The sequence below is a fragment of the Aptenodytes forsteri genome, unplaced genomic scaffold (genome assembly GCF_000699145.1).
Source record: "Aptenodytes forsteri isolate BGI_AS27 unplaced genomic scaffold, ASM69914v1 Scaffold181, whole genome shotgun sequence".
NCBI lineage: Eukaryota > Metazoa > Chordata > Aves > Sphenisciformes > Spheniscidae > Aptenodytes > Aptenodytes forsteri.
This window is the reverse complement of record NW_008795702.1, coordinates 2,081,602-2,092,789: the sequence shown is the minus strand read 5'-3', so window position 1 is coordinate 2,092,789 and position 11,188 is coordinate 2,081,602. Positions and strand designations below refer to the sequence as shown.

The following is an 11,188-nucleotide window of genomic DNA, read 5'->3' as shown; positions in this document are numbered from 1 at the left end:
CTTCTCATCCCGTCCGCGTTGCCATGCTGGATCATCCACGGCGATCGAATCGATGTGGGAGCGCTTGTAGACTCCTCGTCTGCGTGGCCGCTCGCTGCTTGAAGTCGTAACGCTTTAAAATAAATATTGAGGCTCTTAAACACTGAATAACAGGGGAGATGAATCCCTGAGTGGATGAGGGTTGTCCTAGAGAAACCGGTGCCTTGTGCCATAACGCCTCGAGCTATAAAGCCTGCGGATTGCACGGGTAACGGGAGGGGAAGAAATTTCTTGCCACCAAGTCTGAAGTCAGAGCTGTCCCCTGTGAACGCGAGTTCTGCGACCTTAATGGTTTATTCTGTTGGACGCTGGCTTTCTGTGTTTCGTGCTGTGGATGTTTACAAGGAGAGTTAACATAAACAGTTTCCTGGAGAAGCACTCTCTTATTCCTGTACATATTCAGCTCATATGCCTTACTGACTTTGTTCATGCTTAATTCTGCGGTGCAAGTGCAGCTGTAGACAGGTGTCTTTTTTTTTTTCTTCTTCTTTTGTGCCTCAGCAAGAGAGCCATCGTCTGCTGTGACGGTGGCTCCCCAATCTGCTGGTGGCGATGGGTAAGCAGAGTGCAGGTGGGTTAATTTTTTCCGGGTACCAGGCAGGGGCAGAACCTTGTCAATAGGAAGGGTGTGCTGTGGCTTCAGGTCTGGGGAGGAGGAGGTGCCCTCCCATTGCACTTGTTCATGTTGTACGGGTTATTGTATTACTTTAATGTTGTTACGGAAAGGATTTACTGAAAAATGTCTCATAGAATTCTGGGAGCAGACAGAAACCAGTAACGGATCTATGAATATTCAGTTACTTTCTTATTAAAATACTGCTGTTCCAGAGCTTGCTAAATTATCTGCTTTTGATTCCGTAAATAGAATTAATCGGGGAGAATAAAGAGCATAAAAATGGAACTTTGGCCTAAAGCCTCCTTATTTAACCATTCCGTTATACTAGCATGGATAATTAAAGATTAATTTTTCTTCTGTAAGGTTGGAGGGTCTTCAACTCCGCAGTGCTCTGTTCTCATTTCATGTCTCTTCTTTTCCTCAACGTTTTTCTTGTGAGCCACTTCTTCATGAGTAATAGATGATGATGATAATCATGATTTCAGGCACTAATGTGCCATTACTGTCCTAATGCAGCCCTTGCTGCTTTGAAGTCATTTTCACAGGCTGACATACATCTTCTGGACAGTATCTCTATTTTAAAGGAGTTGATTTCAGCTGAGCTGATGTGATACATTATTGTGATCTTAGCCTTTTTTGCCTTGCCTGTTTATGATGCTGCAATTGAAAGCTTGAAAGCATACAGGCATATCTTTATGAACGTGAACAGTGTGTTAGAGTAAAATATGCGTGATAGGAGGTAGTACGTGTACGTAGGAAGTGTCAGTGGAAGCGTGACGATGTAAAGAATTGTGTTGAAGTATTGTGCTGGCGTCAAAGAAGCTTTGAAATTCTTCCATTTTCTTTTTCTTGGGGTATGGCTTAAAAATACGAACAGCAGTGAAACGTGTATCAAAGTCCCTGTGAGTGTAACTGGCCCATTCCTGCTGGATTGAGAAGCGCTGAGGTATGCTGGTAGGAAGGTAAAGAATTCCTCTGCAGTGATCCTTCAGTGCCAATTTAGGGAGTGCCTTTGCTCTTGGCTTAAGAATTAACAGACGGATTTTCACAGCAGTGATTCAGCAAGGGTCTGAATAAATAAGGAAGAAATTAAGTTAACATCAGAGTGGCAGCATTTCAAAAGTTGTCAGTTGCAAACTCTTTCTAATGGCCATCGTCTTCCAGTTGCGTGCGTTTCTTAGTTTCAGTGTGAGCTGGCAGTCGTATCCTTAAAGCAGTGATCTTTGTAGCGCTATAAAAGAAGTCTGAAGAACTCCATTGTGTTTCAGAAAGTAATATACGAACTCATCTCAAATACTGTGTAATATGTGGAAAAACTGACCGTGTCTTCTTAATAGCTTTTATTTTTGTTACTGACTGCGGTCTAGTAAACTATCGTTTTTGGGGGAGACGTTATTGAGAATTAAGTTCTCAAGTTGGTACTGATACAAACCAATACCCTGCTGCCTCTTGCCATAAATAAATAACAGGCAGTCGTATCAACAAGCTGTAAACCAGCCTAACGTTATGAGCATTTTCTTTCCAAAGCTTACTCACTGAGAAAGAAATGTCACAAAAACACACGCTGGCAGCACTGGAATAAAGGCCTATACGTAGTGAGTTGTAACGAAAACAGACGCAAGCGGTCTTTTTTGCATCCCTGTGTGAATGATTAACAGCCTGATCCTGCAAGCGAGGTGGTACCTAGATCGTCCCCTGAACGATGAGGTGTGGGACAAAAAGAAGACAGATGAAAGTTTAAGCTACCGAAAAATATTTTTTTCACTTTACTGAGAAAGAGATACGTAAGAAATAGGTTATGAAGACACGGTCCGTGGTATTGGAGACTTGTTGTCAGTCCAAGTACGTTTCTGGCTGACACAGACTGTGCCTGAAGCGTATAGAAATTCTGTGACCAGATAAAACCAGCTTGTATAGTGCAGTACACCACGATCTGGTTTGTCTATAAATAGCAACCGTATTAACTGTTTACACATCACTCCGGTTTTTTGTGTTTGCACGTAGTTTTTTAGAACTCCAATTTGACAACTTCTATTTGAAACCTCCCTATGCATATTTGTGAATATTTCTGTAGAAAACGAAAATTCTGTATTATAATGCTAAATGCTTAATTACCTGACAAAATATTCAACTTTTTAAAGTAATCTGGTACTGTCAAATAATATTTTGATCAAAGGACACTGAACAGCCAAGTAGTAGCAGTGTTTAAACCTGAGGGGGGAACATCTGAGTGCCTGTGCCGGAACAGGACCCTGGAATTCTGGGGAGAATGAATGGGTTATGAGCTTTGACTCGACAACATGGAAAACCTCCAAGGGAGTTGTGGGAGGGGGGAGGTTTTGTGTGGTTGTTTTAGGAAACAGCCAATCCGCCATACAGTGTAATTCCACCCTCCCCTTTTTGGAATGGCTTTCTAATAGGACTTTGGATCTTTACAACAGTCTTTTTAGATTTTATAACAAAGGGTGGATTTTCAGCAAAGAGACTGTGGATGTATGTGAAGTTACGCTAACAAACCTCATTTTCATTTAGAAAATGTCCTAGCTTAAGCCTGGCTTCCTATGTGGAAAGGTGTCTCTCCCCATTTCTGTTTTTCCCTGGGCCAATGATAATAGAGATCTCTCTTTGAACTTGGATATGTTAATACGTGATACTTGCGCAGATTCCAGGATATGCACTGTCTGGTCATGAAATACTGTGCACATAATGTCTATTGCACCGTGAAAGGACAGAAGATCATTCCAGGGCAGAAATTACACCTATGAATACTTTGAACAGAAAAAATACTATTTTAAGGTATAGACTTGACTAAATACTAAGCATATTTATTCAAAGCTAGTCTAATGCAGACAAATATATTGAAAGTACAGGCTGTCTGCAACTGCCCTCATTTTAATAGGCTGAAGAAATAATTGATGGGCCCCTAGAGTAGATAACTGCTCATAGGCTGAGTTGTTGCTCAAGCAGCAGCAAAAGAACAGATGGGATATGAGGAAATCGAAGAAGTTTTGGAAAGTAAAGGATCTTCTTTCTCGAGGGTGTACTTTCAACACTGTACTGTATAGATTGAGGCTACAGTAGCTGTAAGCCTGGTAGTCACAGTTTTAGCTCGATTTCCACCCACACCCCACTCAAGGAAAGGACTTCTCAGTCGGTGCGTTCTTACGACTGCGGTCTTCGGTTTGGTCATATTCCCCTGCCTTTGAGATCTGATTTCTGACACTTCAGACTGCTGGTGTTTCTCTCTCCCTTCTTCTACAAAACCACATTCAAAACTAAGCAGCTGATTATCATCGGTATCTGTGTGACAGACAGATTAGGGGCGGCTGAGAACTGTAACTTTTTCATCAAAACATTTTATACTCCAACAGATTCCAGGGAAGTTTTTTTTTATGTACAGCAGGTTCTTGAGTCCTGAGAGGCAGTCTCAGGGATGTTGCATTACTTGCATGAATATGTTCTTACTCCTAATAGATACAGGCGAGAGTATGTAATTGTCTTCTGTAGAAATTGATTTATCTTCCAGGTAAGAAGTACTTCTCACAGATGCTTAGTATCTAAGCGATCTAAGTGATGCTTAGCTACCTCCTTCTCGACGGCCCAAAACTACATCTGGGTTTTGTGACTCCAGCAAGTACATTTTCTGCCTCACTGGACTCTTCAAATTGCTTTTTAACCATGGTTTTCTCTGTTGCTGCTACTGCATCTGAAAGGGAAAATTTCTCCTGATAGTAACATAGCTTAACCAGCTTTCTGTTTTTAAACAAAATACTTGTTAGAAAAGCCTACCGGTGACATGGAATTACTGTCCCTATCGCTCTCACCTTCCTGCGTGATCTATGAATCCTGTTGACAGTCTTCACAGTTGGTAAGGGATAATGCTACTTCTAAGAGCTTTTCAGCTGTAACCAGATTTGCAGTTGGATAAACTGAAACAAAGTAAGTTTTCAAGTGCTGTGAGGCAAATCCGCGGTGGGATAAAAATCCTGGCTTCCAATTTTGTAGCTGCTCTTTTCAGATTCCCAAATGTCCACTTAGTGTTTTCTCAGTTGTGAGATTGTGGGTTGAAGAGCTTCCAGGCCCTGTCCTTCTGTAGAGAGGAAGAAGTAAGAAGGGGAAGTTCTCTACACAAATTATAACTTTTTTTTTTGTTAAATGTAGTTTCTTCGTACCTCTTCAGTCTTTCATTAATAGTTATAATAAAACGGGTTTAGTCAACAGACTTAGAGAATATGCTTGAGGAAGGTAACGGGATGTACAAGGATTGGTGTGGATATTCTGGACAGGGCTGAAGGGGAGGAAACGAAGGCTAAAATATTAACGGAAGAGTTCATGTATAAAGGTGGAAGAGTAACAGTGTGGAAATAAGAGGGATGAAGAAATCGAATCTCTGAAACAGATTGGAGGAAAATCAAAGGATTAATCAAAGGAGTAAAGAAAATAAAATCAGATCTGAAGCGTCATCTTAGGGCTACCATAGGAGATAAGAAAATGTACAGACTGCGTTTTGCATGGGATGTAACTGGTTATTGCAACTACGAAAAGGGCTCATTCTTGTGAGACTTTTGTTGCTGTAAGAGATACAGCAACAGCTGGCTTTTTAGGAAAAAGCTGAAAAGACATGCATGATGGGCATCTGTTAAAGCGGGGGGGGGAGCTTTTATGCTTAATGTGTCTGCCTTGTGCGGGAGAATAGGCACTTTGGTTTAAAAGAGCTGGTGGTGGGGGTTTTCCCCCCCGACCCCAGCACAGTACATGGAGCACGGTAATTTGCTGTCATAAACTTGCCATTTGCAAGCACCGTAGCACCTGATTGCCTTCATATTTTAAGGACTATTTCTGTTCATGGAATAGTTTAGGGTGAGGGGAGTATTAGAGATCATGTAGTCCAGCTTCCTGCTCAGAGCAAGACTAACTTCAGTTAGATCAGGGAGCTCAGAGCTTTGTCCTGTCAACTTTAGAAAACCTGTAAGAACGGGGATTCTGGTCTCTGCAGACAGCCTGCCCCTCTGCTTCACCGCTTTTATTGTGAACATTTTTTTCCCTTATTTTATTGGAATTTCTCTTGTTACTGCTTTTCCTTTCTCCACTCCCCACTAAGAAATGTCTGGCTCCATCTTCTCTCTAGATCAATAGAGATGGCTGAAGATAGCAATTAGATCTTCCTTCACCTCTTCTTCAGATTGTAAAAATCCCATGTTCCCAACTTCTCCTGCATCAGGTGCTTCATCCTCCTCATCCCTGACTCCAGACCCTCATCTCACACCCCCTGGACTTGCTTTGGTTTATCAGTGTCTTACTTCTACCGGGAGGGCCCCAAAAACGGGCACAGTGCTGCAGATACAGCCTCACAGATGTTCAACAGAGGGGAACAATCGCTTCCTTTGAACTGCTGGCTACAGTCTTGCTAATGCAGTTTGCCCTTCACAGTGCTAATTCACTTTACGTCTCTGCATTTGTCTGTAACCAGCAGTTTTTCATATGTAAAAGTATTCCAAAGCAGCTCTATTTCCATGTGATGATCAGCTTATACCGATTTTATAAGAAATACTTGACATGAAATGTTGCTAGTTAAAGATTTAACGTGTTTATTATGAGTAAAAACATGTGGAATAGAAAATGATTGCTCTGTTAAAGTTTTGCATGTACTACCAGCAAATTAACTGGGGAGTTGTGCACTGTAAACAAGTGGAGCTCTTCCTGCAGAGCCAGCTGTTTGCTGGTTTGCTTAGTGCTGAAATTTGTGAAACATTGAAGCTCTGTTTGTAAATGACTGGTTTTGTTGGGTTTTTTTTCAATGCTTAGGAAAAAATGTTTTTGTTGGAGAGAATGTATTTCTTATACGACTCAGGCATGGAGGAAACACAGAATATTAAAGGAAAAGTAAACTATTTCTTCCTGAATATAGGAAATAAATTGAATCTTTGCATAAGTTTATTACTACAGTGTATACTTTGGAGATCACGCTCTGAGCTCTAACTTCAAGAGACGCATCATTCTATATGAAGACTAAATTTAGCATTCTGGTTATTTGACAACTTAACTATTTAAAGTAGAGCTTGGTATTTGAGAAGTTATACTGAATATTTTTTGCTCCTTTGTAGCTCAACGTTCTTTAAAGATGATGAGGTTGGAATTGGTACATGCATGGGCAGCACGTGTTATGTGTATATTAAGTTACGGGTATTAGATGCATAGAATACATTTGAATAAAATTGGTTCTGGTGTTAGTGCTAGATCTCTTCTTATTTGCTGTAAAATACCTGTGTTAATTTCATATTTGTCTATTTGTGTTTGTTTCTACTCCCATTATCAACTTAGCAGTAAGGACTTCAGTTTAATTTGAAAGTGAAGGATCTCTCTGTCGGGTGATCTTGTTTATGTTAACGTGTACACCGGAGATATTAAAAGACAAGACATGTGTAAACCATATTGTTGGACACTTCAGCTGTGTGGATCTAAACCAAACAAGGCTACGTTTCTGTGTAGTAAGAGTAATTTTCTTCTGAGGATCTTAACGCTTTACAAATACCAAGCCGCTTGGCAGATCTTGGGAGGCTGGACAGCAGGGCACAATGTTTTGCTTGAAAGTGGACTGATAAGACAGCCACTCAATCCCTCTGGGGGCCTGTTGCACGGGTACCTATGTCTTTCCCTCGACTGTGAGACTGCACAAATTTGAAATGGAAGTAGATTTTGGGTAAGAGGGGTGCAAGAGGGTATTCTTCTCTTGCATGCCAAACCATTATGTGTTCCCTAGTATAAATGAGAACTCTATATCCAACAATGCCTTCCTAATGCTAAAGATAGCCGAGGAAAGGTCAAATCTTACTGTAAAGTACCTGAACCACTGCGGACACTGGAAGTGTGGCTGACAAACTGTTAGATTATAGGCTAATGCCTTCATTCCTGTCTCTGGTGGGAATGACATTGGCATTCTTTGTTAGGTGCTCTGGCATTCTGCAGAAGAAAGATGTTTGGTTTTTTAGAGAGAGAGAGATGTATTAAAAAAGTATATATATATATATGAATGGGATATTGTTCCCATTTTAAAAGACTATTTCCTACACTAAAAATAACGGTGTTACTCCAATCTACTAAACACTATTTGTATCAGAAGGACAGAGCTAACTGTACTACGTTTATTCAGCCAAGGGTTGATCAAAGGAAGCTGTTAGGTTAGGTGATAACAGTGCTTAATGCACACCCACAAACCAGCGCAGGAAACAAAGGCAGGGAGGGTGGGGGGCCTAAAATAATACCCGCCCCAGCTACTCCCGGGCCTGTCACAGGAGCCATCAGCCCATCAAAGGCCCATCTACACAAGCCCAGGGACACAGAGGCAGGTGGGGAACTGAAATCATGGACTTGGACAAGGGGACAGCCTGTCCGGGCCCCTCCCAGGGCTGTCCCAGGAGAGCCTCGGCCCCGCTGTCCGGGCAGGAAACCCATCGCATTGAGCCAACACTAAAGCACCTTTTGGACTGAAGGGAGTTGCTGCATAGCGCTATGAGACACGCCATGGGATGCAGGGGAAGAGGCTTATTATGGGATGTTTAGGGGAGGAACTAAAGGTGGAGGAAGGGATGAATTTAGGTGATTTGGGGAGGAACAACTGTGGGTAAAGTAGAGAGGTAAGGGGATCAAAAGGCCAGTTAGGCATAAATAGTTTGCTGGTTGGTACATTTGTCTGGCCATGCCCTGTTCCTAGTCAGCGCAGTCTCTTGTATCTTCATATTAAACGACTTTCTAACACTTTCCTGGGTGTAAGGGCTCTCTGTTCCGTGTGTATGGGGGGGGTCTGAGTGCCAGCAACTGGAGTCAAGACTCTTCATCAGAGGGCCCGGGTGTCTCTGGTGCCAGCAACAGGAGAGACCTGAGGGAGTGGACTTAAGTGCCAGCCACGGGAGCGGGACTGTGGGTCACAGGGGCCTGTGCGTCCGTCGTGCCAGCAACTGGTGTGAGTGAGAGTCTTCGTGCCAGCAACTGGCCTGGGATCGGGGGCCAGCGCACCCGTGTGCCTGGGTGCCAGCAACCGGAGAGGCCAGATGAGTGAAACTAAGTGCCAGCAACCAGAGAGGCCAGATGAGTGAAACTAAGTGCCAGCCACTGGGGTGGGACCAGGAGTCAGAGACCCGTGTGCCCGTGGTGCCAGCACCTGGAGCGAGTGCAGGTGTGCGAGTGCATAAATACTATCAGGGATCAAGCCAGACTACCTGTTGAGTAGGTGATATAGCCTGGGAGCCATATATATACATATATAGATATATATATATGGGTCTTGCTTGCAGACCTCTGTCCTGTTCAGCCAGAGAGGGGAGTGGGGTGAGGCTGTTGGTGCTGGCTGTCTCTGCCAGTGCTCTGTGTGTCTGTGATCTGTGTGTCCGGCTGTGTAAGTGTGGTGTGGGGGGGTGCTTACCGGGACTGCACCTTCAGCTTCGCTGCTGGTTGGATCTGGGGAGTGGAGCTGCAGCAGCCTCAATTCTCTTGCTCTGTCTCATCAACGTGATATATTTTCCCCTAAAAGAAGCAAGCAAAAGTTAGGCAATATTGGAAAAGTTGCACTCGTTCAGAGATAACTCTTCTAAAGGCATTTTATTCACTGTACTTTGGACTTTAAGAACCTGGCCTCAACAATTCTTAGAAGTCCAAAGCAACCCTCCCATCAAACTACCAGCTTTAAAAAATAATAATTATAACAATAATATTCCCATTTATCTCGTGGAGTTGAAAACCCTATTTTTTCAAGGTATTTATAGTGAGCAGGTAACTCGTGTTCTGTACAAAAGCTGTCAGATGTCTAAGCAAACACCCCTTTCCTTAACATAAAGAACCGTACTGAGCCAATTGATTCCAAAAGTATTTCTAGAAGTAGTTTCATGTGAAAGTAGTCTGATATAAAGACTGAATGGCATCTTAAAACTGAAAACAAATGCTCACAATTTGTTGTCTCTTTGGTGACCAATGGTTCTAAAATAATTGCACTAGAAAAACAATCCGTTTAACATAATCATCGCCATATGGCTAAATGTCATAATTGGCTGTCTAGAATAATTCAGATAAAAACTTGAATAAACAATTTTCTAACTAATGGAACACAGTATTTTGGTAAATGCCCACAAGGAGTTTTGGCTTCTTTATTTCTAAGCCTCTCATGCTAAAGCTTTTCCATTTGGCAAGAAGGGATTTTTTCCATGACACTTAAGGTCCTTAAAAGTGATTTATTTTTGCAGTTGTGGCTATTTGCTGAAACAAGCCATTATTCACATCCTTTATCCCTGTGGAAATGAACAAACTGTCTGCTGGTCACAAACACCTTCAAAAGAAAAAAAAAGAGCCCATCACTTGTTAACAAATTAGGATGAGGGGTTGACTGGATTAGGATTTGTTGTTTGTTTTGTGTCAGTTTTCTTGTTGATTTTCTCTTTTGTGGGTCAGAAGAGAAAAACCAAGACTTTTATTCATCATTCTAAATGCCAATTGTGTACAGTACCTAAAACACATACAGAAAAAGACTTGTCTAGAGCTGAAATCTCTCATTTGAAATTTAGTCAATGTGAAATTGTCCCTCTAAAGAAAAAACACTTAATTTGTTAAATTGATGGTAACTTAAACTATACTTTGGAATCAGTTTATCTTAAAATATCTGTCTATTCAGTTTATTCTTGGTTAGGTCTTACTGACAGCATTCGTTAAGTTACACCAAAGCACGACAACCTAGTATGTATTTGAATGCATCTTAGTAACTAAGATATATTTTGATTCATAAAACAACTGTTTTTGCTTTGCATGTGGTGAAGTGACTGTGAGGCTCATAGGAAGCTGACTCATAACGGAAAGCTTTCTCCAGCGTGCCCTGTTGCACAGGCACAGTTGCCAAGGAGTTATCTGGGTTCATTTCCATAGTAACCAATCAATATAACTCTTCATTTTCTAAAGGCCTTGCACTTGAACTCCGAATCTCAGAAACTTAGACACTGCTCTTAAAAGTTGAATGTTCTGATTATTTGACTTGTTCTTTTCCGCATGAGAGGAATAACTTGCTGGTGCTTTTCTTCACACAAAAATTACCTTCATTAAAATATGTTAAATGTATAATGGCATTAGAAGAACTGTTTGGGGAGAGGGGGGTTGGTTGGGTTTTTTTTGCACATTATGTACAAACGTTTCATATATCTTGGTTTCTAAAACAACGTGCAAGTGAAAGAAACTAATGACACTTTTTTGAGGTCCTTAAGAGGAGGAAGGGGTATTCCTGGTTTTACCTGATTTTATTTTTATAAGAATTAGAGCATCAATATCTATAACTGAGGCATTTTTACTGTAACTTTTAATTTCTTGTTTCTAAGAGAACTTAAAAACCTGATCATCCTATTTAATGTTTATTAAATTATTTGCCTGAATAAATCCTGACCTGTGGATTGAGTCTTCCAAAAGCGTAGTGTTTTTGTGCTATCTTCCTTACTTAAACAATGATATAGTAGCATCGGTTTGTTGAAATAAATTCAAGATCCTTAAAGGTTTTAAGGACAC

At 41.4% G+C, this 11,188-nt stretch overlaps 1 protein-coding gene across 1 annotated transcript in view; it reads left to right on the top strand.

Moving 5' to 3' along the window:
- Positions 1-174: 174 nt before the first annotated feature.
- FAM102B (family with sequence similarity 102 member B) overlaps positions 175-11,188 on the top strand; it is a 28,039-nt gene continuing 17,025 nt past the window's right edge. The window contains exons 1-2 of the mRNA XM_019473096.1: positions 175-247; positions 541-595. Coding sequence (XP_019328641.1) covers positions 175-247; positions 541-595 — 128 coding nt within the window. The remainder of the gene's footprint in view (positions 248-540; positions 596-11,188) is intronic.